Genomic DNA, 27860 nt, shown 5'->3' with positions numbered 1-27860 from the left:
CTTCAAACCCTGAGACTCAATGTGCGGACCATTCTTCAATCCCCATCTCCTTCAGCAGCTTTGGTCCTGAGGGCCCTAGGGTCGATGGCAGCTGCCATCAACCTGCTGCCCATGGCACGTTTGAACATGAGGGTCCTGCAGTGGACCCTCCAAGTCCAATGGTCCTTCCTGCATTACCCTCTAAACCATCCCATTTGCCTCAGCAGGGTTTGCAGGAAGGCCCTCCTGTGGTGGCTCCAGTCCCCAGACCTCCTCAAAGGTCGGCCCTTTGCGATGTCCCATCCCCTAACCACGGTGACCACGGATGCCTCTCGCCTTGAGTGGGGGGGGGGGTGTCTAGGCAGGACAGTCCAAGGCACTTGGGACCACACGGAGACTCGCTGCATATCAATGTCTTAGAGATGAGGGCGGTGCTGTTGGCATTGCAAGCACTCCAGAGCCTTCTTCCCATGGGGACTTTTGTGGTCCAGACGGACAACATGTCGGTAGTCTGGTATATCAACAAACAAGGGGGAACCAGGTCCTATCCACTTTGCCGAGAGGCCATGAGAGTGTGGGAATGGGCGATCTCCACCAACCGCTTTCTCATAGCGACGCACATTCCGGGATGGTCCAACATCCCAGCGGACAGATTGAGTCGCACGATTCTCTTGCCGTACGAGTGGTCTCCGAATCCCGAAGTAGTGAAACAAATATTCTCCAAATGGGGTCAACCTTGTTGCAATCTTTTCGCTTCTCCCTCAAACACGAAGTGCAATGACTACTTCGCTCTAATTCCCCCACCTGGGGAATCCCCCCGAGATGCTCTGGCACATGCTTGGCCACCTGGTCTCCTTTATGCTTATCCTCCCCTTCCTCTAATGCTGAAGTTTTTACAGAAGTCGGCTGGGGAGCAGAATAATCCTCATTGCCCCATTCTGGCCTTGTCAGGCTTGGTTCCCTTATCTATGGTCTCATCTAGTGAATCCTCCCTGGATTCTGGATCCCATCCCGGATCTGATCTCGCACCCGTTAGACCTTCCGATCCCGAATCTGGACAATCTGAAGCTCACGGCTTGGTTGCTCCAGTTCCACTCCTAGCTAGGACTCCCGGTATCTCTTCTCCAGTCAAAGCTATCTTAGTGGCGGCCCACAAGCCGTCTACTAGAAGACTTTATGATAGCAAATGGAAACTTTTTTCTGTTTGGGTGGAGCAACAAAACTTAGACCCCTTTACGGCTCCGTTGCCTGGGGTGTTAGACTTTTTGTCAGGACTTTTTGACCAAGGAGCCAGCTCGTCCACAGTCAGAGTTCAGCTGGCAGCAATTTCACATTATCACGTGGGGAGTGACCTAGGCCCTTTGATCTCAACCAGATTGTGTAAGGCCTTTTTGAAGGGTACCTTCCTACTAAGACCCCCGGTGAAGGACATAGTCCCTCCTTGGGATTTAGCGCTTGTGCTCCAGGCTTTGACAGCTCCTCCCTTTGAGCCTGCAGCTTCAGTGGATCTTAAAGTATTATCCTGGAAAACAGCCTTTCTCATCGCTATTACATCGGCCAGAAGGGTTTCTGAACTACAAGCCCTTTCCGCCAAGCCACCGTATTTGACTTTTCACAAAGACAGAGTATCCCTCAGGACCAGTCCCTCCTTTCTTCCTAAGATTTCTTCCGAATCAAATATCAATCAAATTATTAACTTACCTGTCTTCTTTCCCATTTACCAAAACAAAGGCGAATATAAATTGCACTCATTGGATGTTCATAAACAACTACGTTTCTACTTACACAGAACAGCTGGTCATAGGCAATCAGACCAGCTGTTTATTTCCTTTGCTAAAACTAATTTTGGAAAATCAGTTTCTAAAGTCACACTATCCAGATGGATTTCACAGTGTATTCTTCTAGCATATGAAAGTTCTGGCCGGCCCACACCCCAAGGAGTCCACGCCCATTCTACTAGGTCAATTTCCACCTCTGCTGCCTTTCATTCTAGAGTCTCATTGGATGAAATTTGTTCGGCAGCCACTTGGGCTTCATCTCATACCTTTATAAATCATTATAAGTTGGACCTGGTCTTCAGAGGGAGAGCATCCTTTGGCTCTCCAGTGCTACGGAACATCTTTCCATGAGGACCTCCCAAGATTTAGGTAGCTGGGGCTCTGTCCCATAGGTTGATGCACAAATGAAGTTAACTACTTCAGATTAAGAAGTTATGTACTCACCATAACGTTCCATCTGAGTAGGTAAACTTCATTTGGCAGCAACCGTCCCCCCCTCCTTCCCCCTGACCGTCGGATGTTTATATTACTCTTATTGTCATCTGATTGTATCGAGGTCAGACCATAGACTGGCTATTTGGTGCAGGTCTTGCATTAGGCAAACTCGATCCGAGGTCAGGTAGGGATGGCAGGGGATTATGGGTAGGGGGAGGCGCTTGGAGCTCGGATCTCAGCTGTTGGAAACTGCCGGCTCGGATCCGATATGGATCCGAAGACCCATAGGTTGCTGCCAAATGAAGTTTACCTACTCAGATGGAACGTTATGGTGAGTACATAACTTTTTATTTTTTAGCCTACCCTCTTGGGGCACCTGACATCTGGGGCAAGGAAAACTGAAGAAAATGGCGTTGGCTGCATCTTTTATACCCCTGGTGCACTGACATCAGGGAAGAGGTGACAGCAACCGACGCCGGACCAGGACTTTGGAATTCAGGCTGACTGCGGGTAGCCTTCCAGCAGGGTAACCCAAGTGTAATGACTGCAACAGTGAATACACTCGAACATCTACATTTATGGTAGGTACACAACTGTGCTTTTTTTCATATCAGCTGTTAAAACGGAGGAGAATAGTACAGATGGTGAAATTCTGCCTGGATTGTAGTGAAATCCTCAATTTTGTGGCTTTTAATTGGATGACCTTACTGCTTTACTTTAAGGTCACTGCTTGCATAGTGTTGCTTAAAACTGAAAGGTATATCCAGGAGATTGTGTATTGGTGTATTAAAGAGCAGGGTAATTCATTTGTTAACATTTTAAGAGCTAATGTCTATTTTAAAATATTTGAAAACTATTGTCCATTTTTCTTGAACCACCACCCTATGATTTGTTACTGTTGTCATAGTTGTTGTCCTTTTTAAACTCATGAAACCCACATTAAAAACATTATTTTTGTACTTGCATATTTTGAATTATTTGTTAGGTTTTATTTGTTGCATTGCTGAAAATTATATTAGGGCATTTCAGCCATGGTCATAAACATTTAAATTTTTGACTACCCACCTTTTGTTTCTGTTTTAACAAATTCCTAGTTGCTTAACTGAGATGCAGCATCTCTATTCTGATGGGATCCTGTTTTTATCCTTTTATACCTGAGATGTCAAGTGACTTGGAGACAGGAGTGAATGAAGTAAATATTTCACTGTCTAAAACTTGAAAAAAATGAATCTCCACCTTGGCTGTCAACCTAGTCTTCAAATATCCACATCATACTGCTTTCTCACTTTGTAGAAGGGTGTCATGTTAATTCCTAAATCTTTGTGTTATTTTTGTTTTGTAAAATGCAGGCAGCCTTCTGGGAAATCCTAACAGTGTGAAATCCCAACCTAGCAGTTTGGGCCAGTCTCCTAAGGAATTTCTGAGATTCACAGACTCTGAGTTACGAAGTGACAGTTCCATCCTGTCGCAGCAAGCATCATCGTCAACCAGGGATGTGTCTAAAGCAGAATCGTCCCCCCAAGATGGCCTTTCTAGTTTTGGATCCTTAATGGGCCTTCCAGCAATTTCAGCTGGGACTTCACAACCTAAAAACTTTGAAAATTCTCATGGAGATTTTAATAACACAAGTCTTACATCTACTGTATATAAACACCCTCCACCTTCTGGCACGGAAGAGGCCATTGTGAAGGACAAAAAAAGAAGGGGGAGCAAAAGAGGAAAACATGGACCTGGAAGACCAAACATAAGCAAAATGCAGGAGAATGTTTCTCATATGTCCACATCTTCATCCTCTCCAGCATCATCTGTGGCATCTGCTGCTGGAAGCATTTCAAGTACAAGTATTCAGAAGTCGCCAACATTGCTCAGAAATGGAAGTCTGCAAAGTCTAAGTGTTAGTTCATCTCCTGTGGGAGCAGGTAATGTCTGATTATTGTTTGGTTTAATTTAGATATGCCGTCTGTGATGAAGCATTTAAAGAAAGCCCATATGAATTCTCACAGCTTTAAAGATGTTTAAAGAACTGTGAGCATAAAATTAAGTACTGATCGCTGTACTCTTGAGTTATGTTCAAATAATGTTTGATTTTAAAATGATTTTATAAGTAATTTTATAGTCACATCTATATCCTGTATATTTTACACAAGGCAATAAAATCTGGTTGATGTGCTCAAGCAGTGCTTTGTACATAGGAAAGCTACAACTCTCATCCCTGTTGCTCTTGTGTTTTTGATAATGAGTTGTTAGAATGTCGACGTCTTCAGAAATTGATTCCCTGTTAAAATAGTGTTGGAGCAGTAGTAAGGCACCCTCATCATTATATATTAGTGCAAGTCCTACAGGTGTAGTGCGGAATTCATTCATTTTCTGTTACCCTTATTTTCCTAAGTTACAGGAGAGAGAGAGCTTGCCTTGGCAACCAGTGGGCAAAAAGTAAAGAACTGAGCCTGTACTAAGACACTTGTTAATTACAAAACAGAGACAGTTACACAGGGGTAGTTTGGAAGATTGTCATTTTACCTATCTGCGTGCTTTTGGGGTATGGGAGGAAACTGGTGTGCCCCCAGAAGTCCAGGCTGATGCTGAACAGAAGAGACCACAGTAACTCAGTGGTATCATTAGAAACGTAATGTGAAAACATACTAAAATTAAATACCTGTTTTAGGGTGAACAGAGAAAAAAGTCTGTGAATAATCCCGCAGCATTATAGCGTGATCAGAGCATAATCTGTACCAACAGATGTCCTTCCATTTCACTGTTGTAGTATTCTTTACGGAAGAGATCCTGTGCCAAGGGCAGCCTGATGTCCTGCCAGTATACGAAAGCCTTTAGGTTGCTTTAAGGTACACCATACATCACACTTGTGTTCCTTACGCAGCATAGGGCATAAAAGTGACGTCCAGACTTACCATCCTCAGAACTTCTTTGCCACCAGTTTGAATAGACTGGAATAGACTGCCATACATGTCAAGCAGAGCGCCTCTTTGGCCCTCTTCATAAGGAACCTTGATGATTGGATGGGAGAAAGGAAATTCAACCTGGGGATCACGTCACTCGCCCTGCTAGACAGGGGCCAGGGAAGTAAACAGTGTGGGAAGAAATATCCAGGGAATTGTTATGGCTAGGCTTGTGTAGGCCCTAGGGCCGATAGCCTAGTACCAGCCTATGAATACCATTGCTTGATCATCAGTCTGAATGCCTGTTCTGTTGCTAGTTCTCGAAGCCATTGCAGGTAAGTGCCCCATTGGAGGGTTTTTATTTTTTTTTTTTTTTTTTTTTTTTTTAACTTATCTTTCCTATGTTAAGTTGTCAATCTCGCCTTCATTCTTGCTGGATGGGTTCGGAGCCGATCCTCGGCTCCGACTCGGCACTAGCTTTAGCTCGAGAACTCCTTTTACCAGCTCGAGGCAACCCTATATCCCATGATGCAAGGCGGAACTACCCCAGATCTCGTTTGCCGCTTAGCGAAAGAGGTCTCCTTTGCCAGCTGAGGTAAGTTTTTCTTGTTAAATAAGTAAAAAGTTAGTTAGGGGTTTAATTTCCCTTCAGTGTCAGGTTAGCCTGTATTTAGTACAGCCCACCCTATTCCCTTCCTTTTTTAAACTTTTAATATAGTTTTTTCAGTGAAAGTTTTAGTCAGGCCTAGTTCCCCAAGTTATTCCCTTCCTGTGTGTCTGTGTAGGGATTAAGTTGTGCGTTTGTGGGGACTGTGTGTGTATATCCTGTTAGGATGTCTAAGGAAGGCAAGGTCTCGGGCTTCAAGAAGTGTGACCAGTGCTGTCAGAAAATGTCCCTGACAGACGGTCACACTTCTTGTGTGTATTGCCTGGGGCCTTTGCACCTGCAGGACTCCTGTGCGTTGTGTCATGCCTTTAGCCAGCGAGTCCTGCAGGAAAGGAGGAACAAACTGATCCTCCGAGGTTTGTTGAAACCTGAAGGTTCTCCTCCTAAGCAAGGGGCAGGAAAACCTCTTAAGCCACCGGCTCAGGCTACAGTGTCTAAGCCTCCTTCGGTGGCTCCGCCCGTCGAGCCGATATCGCCCGCTGGAACCGATGCTTCTTCTGCCAGAGTAGTGGGTTCGGTGCCGCCAGCTCCGATACCCTGACTACTGTTGCTTTGTCGGCTCGGCTGGAGCCGACACTTTATCCAGCATCGGAGCCGAGATCCTCGGCTCCATCTGGGGTTCAAGGGACTTCGCTCCGATGGCTCCGCCCGCAAGAGATCCCGGTCCCCTTCGATACTAAGTATCCACTCGGCCCGGGTCTCCTCTTTGTCGGAGCGGAGCCATCGGAGCCGATCTTCGAGATCTTCCAGGCTGTCTGACCACGATTTGGAGAGGGTGGTAAGCAGGCTGTTGAAGTCTCAGGCACTGGCCCAAATGCTCCATAGCCCGTCTCAACAGACTTCGCTACAGCCCCAATTCTTGAGATTCCTCCTCCGACTCCACACCAGAGGTCGGAGCCGAGCTCTTGGGACAGCGACTGTTTCGATGCCGGAGCCGATACATCCTTCGGCTCCGTCATCCTCGGCTCCGATCTCCTCCTTGAGACTTTCCTTGGAGGGATCCGGTCGCGGGTTTCCACTGTCGGCTCCGAGGGGCCAGTGGCATCGGACCCTTGTCCGACCCGCCTCCCTCTCGGAGCTTCGGCTTTGGTAAGCTCGGCCGACATCTGCCTCGAGCCTTCTCTCTCCTTGGAGCCGACCATTCCTGTTTCTTCGAGCGGGTGTGTTCAGGTCTCCCGGGAGAGGAGCCTTGGAGGTGATGAGGAGTGTCCTGGCCTCTGAGCCTGGTCAACGGTCTATCCCTCTAGCTCCTCCCTCATCAGTGCCTGCAGAAACCTCTTGCCAGCCTCTTGCTCTCAGGCCCAGGGATCCATCGCCCCAGGTTTCCCCACTGGGAATTTCCTCCTCTTCCGAGGTTTCTCCTGACCCTGCAGGTGAACCCCTCGGAAGAGGACGTAAGAGGAAACACACAGACTCCCCTGAGTCTACTACATCTGATACCGACTTAGATGAGTCGGAGGGTTCCCCACGGTCCCCCTCTGAGGATGTCTCATTTTCAGACATCCTTGAGCTCCTCAAACAGAGGGGGAATTGGCCCTCCTTTGACCCCTCCGAGGATGAGTCGGTATACCTGGAGGCTTTTGGATCCCGACCCTCCACCTCCTGGGTGTCTCCGCCTTTCGACCCACTCATGCAGGTAGTGGCTCGGAAGGCGTGGGCGGCTCCAGATTCCGTGGAACCTGTCCCCAGGAGACCATCCAAATTCATCACGGCCCCTTCGGACAAACAGTTCCTGTCCAAAGGTGTCTCTGTGGATGCTATGGTGGTGGCGGCGGCCACTAAGAAGGAACTGGCGGATCCTTCAGTACCTGTCCATCCTCCTAATAAGGATTCTAGGACCATGGACAGGTATGGAAAGCGGATGTTTTCTTCAGCGACCTTTGCAATGCGTTCGCTGAATTACCTTTGTCACTTCACCAGGCTTCAACGAGATATTCTCAAGGAACTGGGGGAAGTAGTCCAGGATCCTTCAGCTGCTGGGGCTCAGGAAAAGATTGCCTCTCAGCTAGCTATCCTGAATTCGATATCTAACTCCTCCATGCGGCTCATATCTTATGCAGCCGATGGAGCGAGCAGGGCCGCAGGCACAGGTGTTGCTCTTAGACGCCAAGCCTGGATGCGGCTGTGTAATTTTGCGGACCCCTTTAAGGCGTCTTTCACCAACACCCCCTTTGACGGTTCGGCTTTGTTCGGACCTCAGGTGAAGGATACTTTGACCAGATGTGAACAAGACGGTAAAACTCTTTCTGCCGTTGGAGTCCAGTTTTCCACTCCTTCTAGACCATATCCCAAGGGTCAGAAGGGGGGGAAGATGTGGTTCCGTAAAGCCCAAGGAGCTACACCGGACACACGTGGTCAGTTTACCCCTAGAGGCAGAGGGGGTAACAATAATAGACGCCGCCCTAGAGGCAGGGGGGGTCCTCAGAACCAGGGCAACAGGGAGCCTCTTCCTGAGAAGCCCTTTCAGCATCCCTGAGGTGTTGCCCGACTGTCCACCCTTGGAGGCAGTCGGGGGAAGGATTTCGCTGTACCCAGTAGCCTGGCAATCCCTATCACAAGAGAAGTGGGTACAGTCGATTATATCCGAGGGTTACAAAATCCGCTTCGAAGGTTTCCGTACCTCTACAATCCCTTCCAGACATCTCACCCGGTCAAAGGGATTTGGCAAAACAGGAAGTTTTAAAACTCCTGGGAAAAGAGCCATCCAAACAGTGCCGCAGACCAAGTAGGATCCGGCTTCTACTCAAGATTCTTTTGGTCCCCAAAAGGACGGGAGATTGGAGACCAATACTAGACCTAAGCAGACTAAACAAGTCTGTCAAAAGGCAAGATTCGGATGGTCACGCTGCAATCCATTCTGCCCTTTCTGGGCAAGGACAACTGGATGTGCTCGATAGACCTTCAGGATGCGTACTATCACATAAAGATTCACAGACGCTCCAGAAGGTTTCTCCGCTTTCGGCTGGGAGCCAGTCATTACCAATTCAGAGCACTGCCCTTTGGCCTCACTTCAGCCCCCAGAGTGTTCACCAAATGCATGGCGGTGGTCACAGCTCACCTGAGACGCCGAGGATTCCAAGTGTTTCCTTATTTGGACGACTGGCTCCTCTCCGCCACCTCCAGGGATCAGCTTCTTCGGTCCAGAGATTACACCTTACAGCTTTGCAAGAGTCTAGGAATTTCAGTGAATTTCGAAAAATCCTCTCTGCTGCCTTGCCAATCTATCACCTTTATAGGCAGAGTTAAATACCGTCAAAATGTTAGCCAGACTAACAAATCAAAGGATTCTGGACATCCAGAAATTTGTTCAGCTTCTGTTACAAAGCAACAAGGTCAAAGCCAGGTTTGTCTTGAAGGTTCTAGGCCTAATGGCTGCAGCCATTGTTCTTCTTCCACTAGCTCGCTTCCACATGCGTCTCCTGCAGTGGATGTTGTTCACGCAGTGGTCGTACCACGATCTGCCCATGAGACACGAGATCTTAGTGACACAGTCTTGCAGGGCTCATCTACGATGGTGGGTATCTTCCCCTCTTCTTCAGCAGGGCCGACCATTTGTTCCCCTCCTCCAGTTGCCACAGTCACCACGGATGCCTCTCTGATCGGGTGGGGGCATTATCAGGGCAGGATGGTCCACGGACGTGGCAACCCATAGAATACCACCTGCACATAAATGTCCTGGAGATGAGAGCAGTGCTTTTAACGTTGCAAGCCCTCGACTTTCTTCCCACAGGGACTATTGCAGTACAGACGGACAACATGTCCGTGGTCTGGTACATCAACAAACAGGGCGGAACCAGGTCCTATCCCTTATGTCGAGAAGCTCTCAGACTTTGGCAATGGGCGATCTCTTCTCAGCGGTTTCTGATAGCAACGCACATCCCCGGCAGGTCCAACCTATTGGCGGACAGGCTAAGCAGATCTATTCTGATGCCTCACGAGTGGTCTCTCAATCAGTCTGTAGTGGATCAGATTTTTCTGAAGTGGGGCACCCTTGTTGCGATCTTTTCGCTACCCCTCAAAACAGCAAGTGCCCAGATTACTTCACACTATTTCCTCTTCCAGGCCAACCCTTGAGAGACTCTCTAACCCAGGATTGGCCTCGGGACTTCTTTATGCTTTTCCTCCCTTTCCATTGATTCCACAAGTCATTCAGAAAGCCACCGCTTTGAGAGCCAAATTGATCCTCATTGCTCCATATTGGCCTCGACACATTTGGTTTCCGCCTCTACATCGTCACCTTCTGGTGCAGCCCTGGCATCTGGACCCAGTTCCGGATCTTTTGATCCACCAGTCGGGTCAGCAGCACCGAGCCATTCATTCTCTCAACCTCACTGCTTGGTTGCTCCACTTCCTTCCCTAGCCAGGCTACCAATGATTTCTGACTCAGTCAGAGACATTTTAGTGTCTTCTTTGAAGTCGTCCACTAGAACTGTTTATGCTAGCAAGTGGCGACGTTTTTCTATTTGGGCAAACGCCAGAAATATTGATCCCTTCACCGCTCCTATACATTCTGTTTTGGATTTCCTGGCGGAGGTTTTTCATTCAGGTTCGTCATCATCTACAGTCAAAGTACAAATGGCTGCTATTTCCAAATTTCATGTTGGCTTGCAGGACAATAACATCATGTCTCATAGGTTATGCAAAGCCTTTTTGAGAGGAGTTTTTCTCCTAAAACCGCCTGTGAAACATCCTCCTCCGCAATGGGATCTGAACTTAATGTTGGCATCCCTAATTCTACCTCCTTCGAACCGTCTGCTACGTGTTCTTTAAAGTTGTTGACATGGAAAACTATATTTTTGCTGGCTGTTACTTCTGCAAGAAGAGTTTCTGAGATTCAGGCCCTCTGTATTCGCTCACCTTATCTGGTGTTTCATAAGGATAGGGTTTCGCTCAGGACTAACCCTTCCTTTCTTCCCAAGGTTGTATCTCAAGCCAATATTAACCAATCTATTGATCTACCAGTTTTCTTTCCTAACTATTCTGACAGAGCTGAACAGAAGCTGCATTTTTTGGATGTTCATCGTCAGCTCAGGTACTACTTACATAGGACTAAACAACTTAGAAAATCAGACCAATTGTTTGTCTCCTATGCAGGAAGCAGGTTGGGTCTTCCAGTATCTAAAGTGACCTTATCTAGATGGTTGACTTCCACCATTTCCTATGTGTACTCTCTAAAGGGCAAACAACTATCTTCTAAGCCTAAAGCTCATTCGACCAGGAGTCTATCCACTTCTGTAGCCTTTCAGGATAGACTTCCCATTGACACTATTTGTGCAGCAGCTACTTGGGCCACGCCTCATACTTTTGTATCTCATTACAAGTTGGATTTGGCCTCCAGAGATAGGGCCAGTTTTGGTTCCACTGTTCTCAAGAGTCTGTTCCATTGAGCCACCCGGGATACAGGTGCTAGGGACGCGGTCCCATCCAGCAAGAATGAAGGCGAGATTGACAACTTAACATTTAGAAGTTATGTACCTACCATAACGTTCCATGTTAGTTGTCTTCATCTCGCCTTCTTCTTGCGTCCCACCCTCCTTCCCCTGGCCTGGACAGATCTTGGAGAGTTCCTATTAGATTGCTTCCTCTGGAGCATTGTTATGAGGACTTCTTTTAGGAACCATGGTTCCTAATTATATTAGGATAAGTCTTTAGCAGGGTTAGTTAGCTGCCAAACGAGATCTGAGGTAGTTCCGCCTTGCATCATGGGATATAGGGTTGCCTCGAGCTGGTAAAAGGAGTTCTCGAGCTAAAGCTAGTGCCGAGTCGGAGCCGAGGATCGGCTCCGAACCCATCCAGCAAGAAGAAGGCGAGATGAAGACAACTAACATGGAACGTTATGGTAGGTACATAACTTCTAATTACTGTTGATTATGGGGTTTCATGCCATCCAAGAAGGGTAAATGCCAGTGTGGGAGATGGATTCCCCATAAAGACTGCCACGAACGGTGTCTGTTTTCAAAGATTCAAAGAAAACGTTGTTATTTAGGAAACACAAGTGCAACCTAATTAAAATTTTGAGTATAAGCGCATCATCAGAGTACAGAGGCAATTTAAGTATAAAAAGAGTAAGACATGATGTTAAGTTGTCTATCTCGCCTTCGTTCTTGCTGGTTGGGATCGGAGCTGATCCTCGGCTCCTGGCCATCTATTATAGCTCGAGAGCTGTTTACTGGCTCGAGGCTACTCCTTATCCCATGATGCCTAGCGATAGCTACCCAGATCTCGTTTGCTGCTTCAGCTGTGAGGTGTCATTTTTCTGGCTCAGGCTCGTATAAAGTTTTTTGTATAACTTTATTACTCTAGACTTCTATATGTTCACTGTTTTATTATTAACGATTAGTCTTGTTTTTTGTGATAGCTAGTGTTTAGTTGTAGTATCCCTTCTTTTCCTTGAGAACTTGTTTAACTTATAGAGTTCTCCCCTACCCCTCCCCCCCATCCTCTTCTTGTCAGGTTAGCCATTTAGGTTAGAGGCTTTCCTTCTACCTTTCTTTCATAGGCTAGCCGTTTAAGTTAGAGGCTTTCCTATTAAAAAAAAAAAAAAACTTTAGCTATAGTCTTGTTGTACAGTGTGTTTTTTGTGTAGACTGTATTTTGCTTTTGGTAGCTGTTGCTATAATTGTTTCCTTCTTTCAGGATGTCAAAAGACTCCGTGTCTGGATTCAAGAAGTGTGACTCATGCTGTCAGAAAATGTCTCTGACAGATGAGCACACTTCTTGCGTCTATTGTTTAGGCGCTGTGCACCTGCAGGACTCTTGTTCTATCTGCCATGCCTTTAGTCCAAGAGTCCTGCAGGAGCATAAGAATAAGCTTATTCTTAGGGGTCTTTTAAAACCCCAGGATTCACCGGCCAAGAGCTCTCAGCCTATGAAATCCTCTAAATGTACCAAGCCGTCGGCTGCAAGTTCGGAACCGCCCTCGGTTCAGACTATACCTTCTGCTTCGGTTCCGGCTCTCACCGATAAGACTATCTCCCCGTCGGCTCCATCAGAAACTTCGGAGCCTTCGCGGAGCCACAAGAGGATGAGGTCCCCTTCACTTGAATCGGGTCATTCGGCTCCTCAGTCTCCATTGCTTCAGAGCAAGCGCAGTCACCGATCCTCTCACTCCTCTCCATCCTCTAGGCTGTCGGATCATGATGTGGAGAGAGTAGTCAGTAGGTTGCTAAAGTCGCAGGCACTTGCCAAGATGTTGTCCACCCCTCCTCAACAGGTGTCGGCTCCGTCCACTTCTCTCTATGTTCTTCCTCCGACTCCAAAGAGTTCAGAGCCGGAGTTCGTGTAATAGAACCATCAGCTCCGATAACTCTTATCTCCTTCGGTTCAGACGTCGGCTCCGATCCCCACGGTGGTGCCGTCCGTGAAGGGATGTGGGCACCGGGATTCCCTCGTCAGCTCCAAGGGGGCGAGTGGCATCGGACCCTTGTCCGGCCCCACTCTCTCTCTCTCGGAGCTTCGGCGCAGGTGAGCTCGGCTCCTACATCGGCCTCGGAGCCGTCTCCCTCGGTGCGAAGAAAGATTCAGATTTTCTCGGAACCGGAGCTTTCTCTGCATTGTGGCAGGGATGCCTTCGATGTCATGAGGAGTGTGCTGGCCACTGAGTCAGCTCCACTATCGGCCCCACCGGCTCCACCCCCTGTAGTGCCTGTGCCAACCTCTGCTCCTCCTCCAGACCCCAAGCGTAGGGAACCGGCGCCCAGGGCACCCCATTGGGTGTTTCCTCTTCTTCCGATGCCTCCCCTGATCACTCAGAGGAGCCCCCTCGTAAGAAGAAGAGCAAGAGGAAGGAAGCACATTGACTCCCATGAGTATGTCACTTCCGATACAGACTTAGATGATTCAAAAGGGTCCCCAAGATCCCCCCCTGAAGATGTTTCCTTCTCGGACATCCTAGAGATGCTTAAGCTGAGGGGGAACTGGAATCCCCTAGCCCCTACAGGGGATGAGTCTGTATTTCTGGATGTGTTTGGTTCCCGACCTTCCACCTCCTGGGTTTCTCCGCCTTTCGATCCACTTATGTCCATGGTGGCTTGGAAGGCTTGGTCAGCCCCAGATATAGTGGAACCAACTCCGAGGAGACCTGGCAAATTCAATACAGCACCCCAGGATAAGCAGTTCATTACCAAAGGTGTTCCTGTTGATGCCATGGTGGTAGCAGCAGCCACCAAAAAAGAGTTGGCAGAGACCTCTTCGTCTGTCCATCCTCCTAACAAGGAGTCTAGGACGATGGACAGATACGGGAAGCGAATTTTCGCTTCAGTGAACTTTTCAATGAGGTCACTAAACTACTTATGTCATTTTACCCGGCTTCAGAGGGATCTCATTAAAGAGCTTGGAGATGCCCTTCAAGATCCATCAGCTGAGGGGGGCTCAAGCTAAAGTAGCTTCCCAGCTGGCGACGCTTAATTCTGTAGTTAACTCATCCATGAGGCTCATTTCCTACGCAGCTGATGGTGCGAGTAGAGCCGCAGGTACGGGTGTGGCCCTTAGGAGGCATGCATGGATGCGCGGCTGTGTAATTTTGCGGAACCTTTTCGAGCGTCATTCACCAATACCCCCTTTGATGGTTCCTTTCTCTTTGGACCACAGGTGAAAGACACTTTGACTTAGTGTGAGCAAGAAGGCAAGACTCTCAATGCCGTGGGAGCCCGTTTTTCCACTCCTTCTAGACCGTACCCTAAAGGTCAGAAGAGTGTCAAAATGTGGTTCCGTAAATCCCAGGGAGCCTTGCCTGACACATGTAGCGATTTTTCCTCCAGGGTCAGATGGGGAAACAATAACAACAGATGCCACCCTCGTGGCAGAGAGGGTCCGCAGAACCAGGGCAACAGAGAATCCTTCTCTGATAAGCCCTTTCAGCATCCCTGAAGGGTTGCCCGGCTACTCACCTCTGGAGGCAGTCAGGGGAAGATTTTCACTGTACCCAAATTTCTGGCAAAATTTAACACAAGACAGATGGGTACGGTCCATTATATCCGGAGGTTACAAAATTCCCTTCTGTCAACCCCCCTTACCGTCAAGGAATTCCATTCCAGATGTTCCACCCAATCTGAAGGACCAAGCAGTAATTGAAGTTTCAAAACTGCTAGAAAAGAAGAGTCATCCAGGAAGTCCCGGCAGACCAGCACGGATCCAGAACTTACTCAAGGTTCTTTTTGGTACCAGAAAAGATAGGGGACTGGAGATGGATTCTGGATCTCAACAGACTAAACAGGTCTGTACAAAGAACAAAGTTTCGGACTGTCACGCTACAGTCCATTCTACCCTTTCTGGGTCAGGACAATTGGATGTGCTCGATAGATCTTCAGGACGCTAGGTACCACATCAAGATGGACAGGCGCTCCCGGAGATTTCTTCGCTTCTGGCTGGGAGCCAGTCATTACCAGTTCAGAGCTCTGCCCTTTTGTCTCACCACAGCCCCCAGGGTGTTCACCAAATGTATGGCACTGGTCACTGCTCACCATCTATAGATGACTGGCTCCTCACTCCTACTACCAGGCATCAACTTCTACAAGCCAGGGATTACACAATAACAATCTGCTCCCAGCTAGGCATTACAATAAACTTCGAAAAATCTGCCTCGTTGCCCTGTCAATCTATCACCTACATAGGAGCAGACTTGGACACAAGAAACATGTCCGCAAGGCTACAGCTAGAAAGGGTGTCTACAATTCGTCAACAAGTACAAATTCTTATGCAGAGCAAAAGAATCCAGGTTAGGTTCGTCCTTCAAACTCTGGGTTCCATGGGAGCAGCCATTCTTCTAATCTCACTGGCCTGCTTTCACATGAGGATCCTTCAGTGGCTTCTGTTCACACAGTGGTCTTTCCAACAGCTGCCCATGTCTCACATGATCATGATTACAGAAGCATGCAAAAAGCACCTTTCCTGGTGGATGGTCTCCCCATTAGTGACTCAGGGCAGACCCTTCGCTCAGCCCCCTCCGGTAGCCACAGTGACCACAGACGCCTCCCTGATAGGGTGGGGGGGGGGGCATTATCAGGGCAGGACAGTCCAAGGCACTTGGCAGCCTCACGAGCACCATCTGTACATAAACGTCCTAGAAATGAGAGCCGTGCTCCTAGCATTGTAAGCCCTCCAGGACTCTCTTCCTTCTGGGACCATTGCAATTCAAATAGACAACATGTCAGTGGTGTGGTACATCAACAAGCAGGGCGGAACCAGGTCCTACCCCCTGTGTCGAGAAGCACTCAGACTGTGGCAGTGGACAATTTCCTCCCAACGTTTTCTGATTGCGATGCACATCCCTGGGAGGTCCAACATCATAGCGGACCAGCTCAGCAGAGCTGTCCTCATGCCTCACGATGGTCTCTGAATCAGGAAGTTGCGGATCTTATCTTCCACAAATGGGGACAGCCTTGCTGCGATCTTTTTGCCACCCCCTTCAACAGCAAATGCAGCAACTACTTCTCCCTTCTTCCGCTTCCAGGTTACACACCCAGAGACGCTCTAGTCCACGATTGGCCTCAGGGACTTCTTTATGCGTTTCCCCCATTTCCCCTGATACTGAAACTCATACAGAAAGCAATATCGTTGGGTTGCAAAATGATCCTCATTGCCCCCTACTGGCCTCAGCAGATATGGTTCCTGTTCCTGCACCACTACCATCTCTTATCAGCCCTGGACTCTGGACCCGTTTTCAGATCTACTGATTCATCAATCAGGCGGGCTGCATCAATCCCTCCAAACTCTCCAGCTCACAGCTTGGTTGCTCCACTTCTATCCTTAGCCAGGCTTCCCAGCATTTCCCTGGCTGTACGTGAGATTATTGTCTCCTCTCACAAGTCCACAACCAGAAAAACATATGCTAGTAAATGAAAACGTTTTTCTTGTTGGGCAGAGGCTAGGAACATAGATCCCTTTTCAGCCCCAGTCCACGAAATTCTGGAATTCCTAGCACAACTTTTTCATTCCGGGTCCGCTTCGGCTACAATCAGGGTTCAGTTAGTGGCCATTTATAACTTTCATGTTGGTTTGACAAAATCAAACATTATGTCTCATAAGCTCTGTAAAGCTTTCTTGAGAGGGACCACTCTCCTTAGGCCTCCAGTGAGAGATTCCCCCCTCCTCCTTGGGACCTTAATTTGGTACTAACTTCCTTAACTCTGCCCCATTTGAACCAGCAGTGTCCTGCTCCATTAAGTTTCTGTCTTGGAAGACACTCTTTCTGGTAGCTATTACTTCAGCCAGACGCATCTCTGAACTTCAGGCATTATGTGTTTGTCCTCCATACTTGGTTTTTCATAAGGACAGGGTTGCTCTGAGGGCTAATCCTTCATTTCTTCCGAAAGTCTGCTCAGAAAATAATTTAAACCAATCTATAGACCTTCCTGTGTTTTTCCCTAACCACACCAACAAAGCAGAGTACAAATTACACCAATTGGACGTTCATAGACAATTGCGTTTTTACCTGCACAGGACTAAGGAAATAAGGAAGTCAGGCCAACTATTCCTTTCCTATGCTCTAGGCAAACAAGGTCTCCCAGTTTTCAAGGTGACCTTATCCAGGTGGTTGTCTCACACTATAGCTTTCATCTATCAATTAAGGAACAAAGAGTTGTCTATCAAACCGAAAAGTCATCCTACTAGGGCCTTGGCCACCTCTGTAGCCTTCCAATCTAGGTTGCCCATGGATTCTATTTGTGTGGCTGCTATGTGGGCAAATTCTCATACCTTTATTTCTCATCACAAGCTAGATATGGTCTCCAGGAGCAGAGCTGACTTTGGTTCCACCGTTCTGAAGAGTCTATTCCAATGAGCCGCCCAGGATTGTAGGTGCTAGGGAGGCTGTCCCAGTCAGCAAGAACGAAGGCGAGATAGACAACTTAACATAAAGAAGTTATGTACCTACCATAATGTTCCGTGTTAGTTATCTTCATCTCGCCTTCTTTCTTGTGTCCCACCCTCTGTCCCCCTGTCCTATAGGACTGAGAGAAGTTCTGGTTTCACTGGCTGAGTGTTCTCTGGTTTGTTTCCTCTATTGACTTAGAGAGTGTAACAGGTATACTCAACCTATTTGTTTTGGACAGGTTTATTCTCTGGCTATGTCTGGGGTTAGTTATTTCAAACAAGATCTGGGTAGCTATCGCTAGGCATCATGGGATAAGGGGTAGCCTCGAGCCAGTAAACAGCTCTCGAGCTATAGAAGATGGCTGAGTCGGCTCCGATCCCAACCAGCAAGAAAGAAGTTGAGATGAAGACAACTAAGATGGAACGTTATGGTAGGTACATAACTTGTTTATGTATACACAACTATTCTAGTGACTAATACACACAAAAAAGTACTCCTTATTACCTATTTCTAGTCAGGTAAAACTACCCATATATATATATAAACCTAAACATATGAACAAATACTGTATACAGAAAAAGAGAAGAAAAGCCTGTTTTGCCTTAGTGCCTCGTATGACCATACATCCTTTTCCAGGGCTCCCTTTTCACCCCCCTCTTCCCTCTTGGGAGCTGTTCAGAGACACTTCAGATGTGGGATAGGAAGCAGCTTTTGGCTCCTAAAGGTGCAGGGGATGTTCTTCGTGTTTCAATGTTGCAGTCATTACATTTGGTTATCTGCTTGCATGTAGCTGTCAGTCGGCCTGATTATCAAAGTCTTGGGTCTTGCGTCGGTTGCTGTCTCATCTTCCATGACGTCAGGTAGTCAGGGGTATCAAGCATGCAGCCGACACCATTACATCAGTCTTTCTTGCTCTGCGGTGCTCAAAACAGAAGCAGTTCGCAAGTGCTGGTCGGCCGACTCCTGAATTTTTCGTTTTAGAGTTTCAGATCCGAAGTGTTCAAAAAAGCTAAGTACCCCATTGCGGATCCTTTTTCTTACTCTAAACCGATGTCAGTAAAAGTTAACAATTGTGTTTCTTGTGGAATGCAAATACCTCATAAAGATTTTCATTCGTACTGCATTCCTTGCTTAGGCCCAGACCACAGTGTCCCTCGCTGTCGGTTTTCTGCCTTATTCATTCCTCGTGAACTATTCATCGTCAGTTCATTTTCGCATCTAACTATTTTGGTACTCTGTTCAATTATCTAGAAATGGCTTCGGTAAGCCATCTGACTACCGACATTCTGAAAAAGCGTAAAGATAAAGACAGACTGCATAGGTCCAAAGCTGCCGACTATGCTCCATTAAGCTAGTCGCCAGTACTCAGTGAGGCACTTTCGCAGCCCCTGATACCCGCTACTTTATATTCGCAGGCCTATACTGAGACCCATTTGGAGTCCGGTATGCCGCGAGATGCTCCTTCGACTATGGAACCTGCGGATGTCTCTACCTTGGATGGGTCCAGAGCCGCTGTGCAGGCACCGGCTTCTGAGAGTGTATTCAGGCTTACTGACGCCATCTTCTTCTTCAAGACCTAAAACTCGATCCACGCCTAGAAAACCGATGCACAGACCACATGCTCAGGCCCCTATGCCTAAAAAACAAATGATAAGAATGGCCGAAGATCTTATTACTCTAATCAGGGGAAGCCACCTTTCTCCCTCTAAGAGACCTAGAACTGATTTTCCTTCTAATTCTTCTGATCAGGATTCTGAAATTTCTGTTTCTTCTGATGACCAGGATTTGCCCTTATCTACCTATGAGGAGTCTGATGCAGAGGACTGCATTCCCTCTCCTCCTCCTCCAGAAGATTTCTCTTTTGGTGAAACTTTGCATACTCTTAGGGAGCATTTCAGCTGGGAAAGCCAGGATTACTCTAACTCCAAAAAGATGCTTAGGGAATTCTTACTCTTACTCTTACCTCAACACAGGCCTTTAGCTATCCCTCCTGTACTTGACATTGTAGATGATGCCTTCTTGGAGTCTGGCCTGGCCCCAGACACGTTACCTCCGGCTCCCAGGAAACCTGACAGGTATTACAGAGTACCTGACTCTCATAAGTTTCTCTCTTAAAAATTCTAATGCGGATCCAGAGACCATTTCACAAGGACCCAAAGGCATTAAGGCTACTACTGCCAAAAACCCTACCCCCTCTGATAGAGATTCCATGGCCATGGACAGATGGGGTAAGAAGGTATACACTTCTGCTACTTTGGCCATTAGGGCCTTAAACTGCCAGTTCCATATGTTAAAGTATCAGCATCATATTATTGGATTACTTAAACAGAAAATTATGTTGATTCTTGACTGTGCTGAAAATAAAGAATTACAGGATTTAATGCATTCTACTGAACAAGTTGGTAAACACACTTTGCAATGTGGTTTTGATTCCTTAGCGGCATCTTGCAGGGCTGCTCTCACTGGGTTTGTACTTACAAGGCATGCTTTTGCCAGATCACGTTAAAGCTAAATTACTGGCTGCTCCTTTAAAACAAGACCGCCTGTTTGTTTGGCAACAAAGCAGAAGAAATCCTTAAAAAGATGGAGGAAAAAGCTAAATCTATGCAAAGTGTTAAAGATTTCCTGCAAGTACAGCCTCCCAGATTTAGTAGGCACTGGCCTTCTAAGAATTGGTCCTTTCCTGTCTCTTAAAGGCCTTCTCACTTCAAACCCAGGACCAGCAGACCACCCAGGCTTCAGTCCCAAGGTACTCACAGGCCTAAGCAGTAGTGGGCTCCCACTTCCAAAGCTGGAAATGGTTAAGACAGCCCTCTACAGTAAACTGCCACAGTGGCTTAACCTTAAACCTTCCAAGCCCTGCTCAACTGACTGTTCCTTTAGGGGGAAAGATTGCCCTGCATGCAGAATAGTGGGAACTCATTACCCAGGACAAATGGGTTCTAAATATAGTTTCCCAAGGATACAGATTCCACTTCCACTCCTTACCAACCTCACACAGTTGGCAAGACCTACCCCTAAATCAGTGGGCAGAGGCTCAACAGCACTTTCACAATCTTCTAAGTATCAGGGCTATTCAACCTGTCCCAGAAGAGGAATGGGGGACAAGGTTTTTACTCAAGACTTTTCCTGGTACCCAGAAAAGACAATTCCTAACGTCCTATCCTGGACCTGTCTACTCTAAACACCTTTTTGGTAACCCCAAAATTCAGAATGCTAACTATTCATCCGCTGCTTCCCATGCTAGGCAAAAATGCCTGGTTGCCAACATTGTATTTAAAGGAAGCTTAACTGCACATCCCAATAAGGGAATCTTGCAGAAAATACCTACGCTTCAGAGCAGGCTACATGCACTTTCAGTTCTCTGCACTGCCCTTTGGCTTATTTACTGGGCCTAGGGTATTCACAAAGTGCCTAGCTCCAGTCATTGCATTCTGCAGACAAAGAAATATTCAGATATACCCATACCTGGATGATTGTCTAATTCAGGCAGAAAGGTAGGACATACTATTAAATCATCTGGCATTTGTAAAGAAACTGATAACCCCACTGGGGTACACCATAAACGAAAAGAAATCTCACCTAGTACCCTGCCTTAAATTGTATTCCTGGGAGCAAGCTTGAATACAACTTCCCAGATGGCCATACCTCACGCCAGAGAAACAAGTTTATTTGTCAGCCTACTTCAAACTACTGGCCACAAAGACCCAGCTATCTGCAAGGAAAATACTGCAAGCCCTGGGGTTCATGACCTCTTGCATTCTACTAATTCCACATGCAAGACTGCATATGAGGAAACTACAGTGGTATCTAAAAAGCCTATGGTGTCAACATTCTCAGGACCTGGAATCAATGATTCCTATCATTCCTTGTATAAAGACAGAGTTCCTTTGGTGGGCAGAGGCCTGCCACAACAAGGAACTGCCATTCACTCTACCCCCTGCCGCCCAATCCCTAACAAAAGACGCATCAGACTATGCATGGGGGGGCTCACATAGCAGGGCAGTGCATTCAGGGCAAATGGAACCTGAGTCAAATGCACCTGCATATCAATCAAAAAGAAATGTTAGCTGTACAGAATTCTCTGACAGCCTTCAAGGACCACATTCTTCCAGGACAATTATTGGTAAAGAGTGCCATAAACAAACTTTACAACAAAGGGAAGAAACTGTTGCAGAAAAGAGGAAAATCCCAGGATGCAAAAAACTCCCTTACCAGCCTCAGTAAGAAGCTGAGATCCCACATAAAATCCTCCAAAGCTAGTTATGAAAATAAAATTGCCAAAGATTCCAAAGACGACCACAAGGCATTCTATAACTATGTCAAGAATCTAAATGGCAATGCTCAGATCTGCTCTGAGCTACAACAGAATGGCATTAAATATACTGATCCCAAGGATATTGCCAATATCCTAGCAGATCATTTCAGTGCCAACTTCACCCCCCTCTCACCCCCTATATAGCCCATCTCAATACCGGAAGATTGCCAAATTCCTATAGTAATGGCCACACAGTAAAAAACGCACTCTCCAAAGCTAAGAATACAGCATCCATGGGCCCAAATGATATCCCGGGCTGTGTATTACATGAACTACAAAATGAACTGGCACCTCACCTAAGTGTCATGTTTAATCATAGCCTCGCCTCAGGCTTCGTGCCCACTGAGTGGCGCACAGCTACTGTTATCCCACTCCACAAGGGAGAATCCACCTTGGATCCCAGGAACTAACACCCCATCAATCTGACAAGCCTGATCTGCAAGGCCATGGAACGTATTATCATGGAACTTATAAACAAAGACAATGGCAACCTTCAAACACTGGTTCCCACCCAGTTTGAGTTCGTGAAGGGCCGATCTTGTCTCCTGAACCTGACTGACTTCTTCAAATCAATCTCCAGAGCCGTGGACGAGAGTAAGGCAGTCCCCACAGCCTGTCTGGACCTCGCCAAGGCCTTTGACACCATTCCCCACTCTGGAGTCATAGATAGACTTATTAAGCTGGGCATTAATCCCTATGTCACTCGATGGGTTACCAACTGGTTTACTGACAGAACCCACACTGTAAAAGTAGCTAACTCCAAATCCAGCTTCAGACATGTGACAAGTGGAGTACCTCAGAGTTCAGTCCTGGGACCGCTCTTCTTTGGCATCAACTTCTCTGAAGTACAGGCCAACACTAAGGGACTCTGGCTAACAAAGTTTGCTGATGACTGCAAACTGGGAGAGATTATTGAATCCCCAAATTATGTGGATACTCTACAAAAGGGCCTTACAGAAACAGATGCTTGGTGCCAGAGCCATGGGCTCAAACTCATTGCCAAGAAATGTATAGTTATCTCCTTTGGGAAAAAACATGTACCCGTGAATTACCACATAGGTGGCAGTACACTAAACACCGAAAGTGTGATAAGAGACTTAGGGACACATGGACAGTGGTCTCACCTTCAATAACCACATCACCACAACAGTCAGGAAATCCTTCTATGTGGCACACCTCATCACTAAGGGCTTTTCATCCAGAAAAAAGGAGGTCATTGTCCCAATCTACTCATCCCTCATTAGACCTATTATAGAATACAATGCCCCGTTTGGTATGTACCTCTCAAGACATCTGCAACAACTGGAAAGGCTGCAGAAATACCTCACTAAAAGAATCACAGGCCTAAAGCAGATGCCCTGTACTGACCGCCTTAAAAAAACTCCAGCTATACTCTGTCGCATATTGTCTACTCAGAGGCAATCTCTGCTTAACATACAAGGCTATGTCAAACCCAGAGCTGTTGGACATGCTACACTTAAAGAAATCCCAATCCCTCAGAGCTACACGCTCCAGAGATCTAAACCTTGTCATCACAATAAACAAAACATGCCGGAGGGATAGGTTCCTGACCCAGGGACTCCCCAGATTCTGGAATAGACTTGCCCATACACGTCAAGCAGAGCGCCTCTTTGGCCCTCTTCAAAAGGAACCTTGACTATTGGATGGGAGAAAGGAAATTCACCCCGGGGATCGCGTCAGTCACCCTACTAGACAAGGGTCCGGGGAAGTAATTAGTGTGGGAAGAAATAGCCAGGGAATTGTTATGGCTAGGCTTGTATAAGGTCCTAGGGCCGATAGCCTAATACCAACCTATGGACACCACTGTTATGTGGTACATAAGCAGGCGGGAACCCATTCATAGCCCCCCTGCAGGCTAGCCATGGCTCTGTGGAACACAGCCTTGAGCTACCAAGTGCATCTGCAAGCTCATTTCCTGCCAGGCAAGCTAAATACACTGGCAGACGACCTAAGCAGAAATCTCATGGACCCACACGAGTGGAAACTGGAATCAAAGATATTCAACATTCTGAGAAAGAAATGGGGAGCCCAGAGATAGACCTGTTTGCCTCCCCTCAGAACTACCAATTGGACAAATTCTGCACAAGGACTCTTCACAGACAAACTTGGAAAGTGGATGCCCTGTCCTTTACCTGGGAAACCCTCTCAGTTTATGCCTTTCCCCCTATGTCTCTCCTCTCGAAAGTTTTACTAAAGATCAAACAGGACAAACCAAGGACAACACTCATTGAACCAGACTGGCCACGCCAACACTGGTACCCCCTCTTGCGCAGTATGTCAGTACTGGAGCCATGGCACCTGCCTCAGAATCCTTCCGTACTGTCCCACCAGGAGGGACAAATTCTCGCAGCTTCAAACCCTGAAACTGGCAGCATGGTTAATTACCTGAGTTCTCCTATACTATCCCTCAGCAAGAAAATGCTCAATGTCATCCTGGAGGCAAGGAGGCCTAGTACGAGAAAACCCTATGCTGAAAAGTGGAAAAGATTCTATTCCTGGAGCCAGACTCAGGGGATGGGCACAACAGTGCCCAGTTTACCGCATATTCTTCAATACTTAACAGAGATGCTTCACAAGGGCCTTTCCTTCTCTTCCATTAAAATTCATGCCTCAGCCATTTCCGCACATTATAATAATGAGCCCACCCCTCTTCTCTCACCCCCTACTGAAACAATTCCTCAGAGGGGCCAAAGATTTAAGACCACCCAGGAGAGCTCCTACTCCTGCCTGGGACCTTAACTTTGTATTGGAAAAGCTCACTCTACCACCTTTTGAGCCAGCTGCAACTGCAGAGCTGAAATTCCTTTCTTGGAAAATAGCCTTCCTTCTAGCCATCACTTCAGCAAGAAGGGTGTCTGAATTACAGACCCTCATGGCAGTGGAGCCTTTCCTCATCTTTCATGCGGACAGGGTGTCCCTCAGGACCAATCCTTCCTATATGCCCAAGGTGGTATCCAGTGTGGCCCTTAATCAGTCCATTCATTTGCCAACCTTCTTTTCCAATCCACAGAACAAAATTCTGAACTCCTTGGACGTGCACAGACAACTTAGATTTTACTTGGACAGGACCAAGCCTCTCAGGAAATCTGAACAGCTGCTAGTTGCCTTTGCTGCAGGGACCGAGGGGAATGCCATTTCAAAGCAAACCATTTCTAAGTGGATAGGCCATTGCATTCTTTTCTGCTATAAGCACCATGGAAAACCTACCCTACAGGGGATAAGACCTCATTCTACCAGGGCTGCATCTACTTCTACAGCCTTTCTCATAGTTGTTCCTACCAGGGACATCCTTGAAGCTGTTACCTGGAGTTCTGTACATACCTTCTCCAAGCATTTCCACTTGCCAATTTTTTCTAAATCCAGAGCTGGTTTTGCCACTGCAGTCTTGCAGGGTTTAATAGCTGGTCCTAATGCTCAATAATTGCCTCCTCCCTTCCTTAGCTTTCGGAATCTACCCGGATGTAATGACTGCAACAGTGAAACACAAAGAACATAGTTTAGTGGTGTACAAATGTAGATGTTCGGGTGTATTCACTGTTGCAGTCCTGGTTACCCTCCCTCCAGCCCCCTGACTTTTATTGGCTATACCTCTCTTCTTGTTTACTATACTTTAGCTTTCTGGCATATTTGCTTTTTGTTGGAAGTTAACCTTTTATATAGCTGCTTTCCATTATGGGGCACCTGACATATGGGGCAAGAAAAACTGATGTAATGGTGTCGGCTGCATGCTTTATACCCCTGACTACCTGACGTCATGGAAGATAAGACAGCAACCGACACAGGACCCAAGACTTTGATAATCAGGCCGACTGAGGGCTACCTGCAAGCAGATGACCCAAATGTAATGACTGCAATAGTGAATTCACTCGAACATCTATATTTATGGTAAGTGTACACAACTGTACTTTTGGTGTCCACTTCTTCAGAAAGAGCACATCAGTGTCAGAGATGAGAGCTTTTCTGCTGGTGCTTCAGGCTTTTCATCTCTTTTTTCTGTCCAGGACCTGTCATGGTATGTACAGACAGTACCACAGTGATGTGGCGTGTCAGCAAACAAGGGGGGAGGTGAGATCATCTCTTCTATGCTGGTTGGCACTGCTAGTATCAAGTGAATCTTCAGGCACTTTGCATTCCTTCAGGTCAAATTATTGTGACAGACACTCTGAGCAGGCCCTAAACTCAGTCCCACGAATGGATACTTCACAGGGATGTGTTTCTGGACCTTGTCCACCAGTGGGGTACTCCTCAAATTGAGCATTTTTCCTCCCCTCTGAGCAGACAACTTCCTCTATTTTGTGCCAGAGTCCCAGGTCCTCTGGTTTAGAAGGTAAATGCCCTATCTTTTTCTTGGAAGGGGATGTTTCTTTATGCTTTCCCTCCCATTCCCCTCATTCCAAAAGTCCTGTTCAAAATTCAACAGAATGTTCCCAAAATTTTGTTGTTGACTCCCTTTTGTTTGAGACAGTATTGGTTCCCTCCTCTTCTGCATTTAGCCAAGGGCAGTCATCACACATTACTCTCAGGATGGACCTACTTGCACAAGACAAGGGAATCTCATCCATGCCCACTCTTCAGGTGACACTGTGGATGATAGGATTTTGATTCCACATAGACACCATTTTTTCTGAGGATGTTGTTAGGGACCTGCAGGAGGCCAGGAAACCCAATTCTAGGAAATCCTACTTATCCAAATGGAAAAGGTTTTCTGTTTGGTGTCTTTCTCATAAGCTGGCTCCACTTTTTGTAGATGTTTCTTTGCTTCTATTTTATTTGTGTGAATTGCTCAATGCTGGATTAGCTTATTCGTCTGTTAAAGCCCACTTATCAGCTATCTCTGCTTGTCTGCCACATATCAGCTATTTCTGCTTGTCTGCCTTTATCTCCTCCTCTGGCTTCTAGATTTGAAGCTAAACAATTCTTCAAAGGCGTCCTTCATATTAGGCCTCTCAGGAATCCTGTTCCTCCTCCCTGTGATCTTAATTTTATTTTGGAAAAATTGACCCGGGATCCTTTAGAGCCTGCATCTTCAGCTTCCTTGCAACATTGCTCTTGAAAGACTGTACTTTTGATGGCCCTTACTTCTGGCAGACAGATGTCTGCTTCAAGCCCTTATGGCTTGCCCTCCTTTTTTGGTGTTAAGGACAAGTTGTCCTTGCATACTTTTCATTTTATGCCCAAGGTGGTGAATGAGTTGTCTTTGAATCAATCTATTAATTTAACCACTTTTGTCCCTTCGCCGCAATCTGCCAGTGAGAAGGTGCTGCACACGGATATGCATAGACAACTCAGATTTTATTTGGATAAGACTAATACTATTAGAAAATCTGATTAGCTTTTTGTCTCCTTTCATCCTAGGTACTTTGGATTAGCTGTGTCCAAGCAAACTTTTTCTACTTGGATTTGTAAAGCTATTTCTTTTTGTTATTCCTTTCATGGTAAGAGCCTTCCTTTTTCTGTTAAAGCTCATTCTGTTAGAGCTGTGGCTTTTTCTTGTGCCCTTTTTTATTCTCCATGGGTTTGGATACTAACTCTGTTTGTGAGGCAGCTAAATGGTCTTCTGTGCATACATTTGCCACGCAGTACAAGTTAGATGGAATTTACAGAGGTAGAGCTGGTTTTGCTAGGGCCATTCTTTATGGCTTCCTAGAGAGCTCTGCTGGTCCTTCCTCTTCCCGAGCTTTGGCATTCTCCCTATTGTTTTGAATACTGCAACAGTGAAATAGGAGGACATAGTACAGTTGTATAAAAATCTTGCTATAATGGTAAATGTCCTTCTCTTCAGTGTTGCAGTATTCATTCCCCCCCTCAGTCCCCAGGTCCATTTCTCTTCTGGATGTACTGATTATCTCTCTTTTCTTTGGACTGACATTCCTACTGGAGCTCTCAGTTTTGAGGATGTTGCATCCGGATGTCACCTTTATACCCTATGCTATGCGAGGAGCATACTCGTGAT

General features: G+C 46.8%; 1 protein-coding gene across 1 annotated transcript in view; it reads left to right on the top strand.

Annotated features, from left to right (window-relative positions):
• The window catches only part of MLLT10 (MLLT10 histone lysine methyltransferase DOT1L cofactor), a 2165838-nt gene that overhangs the window by 1264017 nt on the left and 873961 nt on the right, over positions 1-27860 (top strand). Inside the window, exon 5 of the mRNA XM_044065494.1 lies at positions 3542-4111. Within this exon, the coding sequence (XP_043921429.1) occupies positions 3542-4111 (570 nt within the window). The remainder of the gene's footprint in view (positions 1-3541; positions 4112-27860) is intronic.

This window comes from Protopterus annectens, chromosome 3.part0, assembly GCF_019279795.1.
Source record: "Protopterus annectens isolate FY-2018-M chromosome 3.part0, PAN1.0, whole genome shotgun sequence".
Classification (NCBI taxonomy): domain Eukaryota; kingdom Metazoa; phylum Chordata; order Ceratodontiformes; family Protopteridae; genus Protopterus; species Protopterus annectens.
This window is presented reverse-complemented; position numbering and strand designations above follow the sequence as displayed.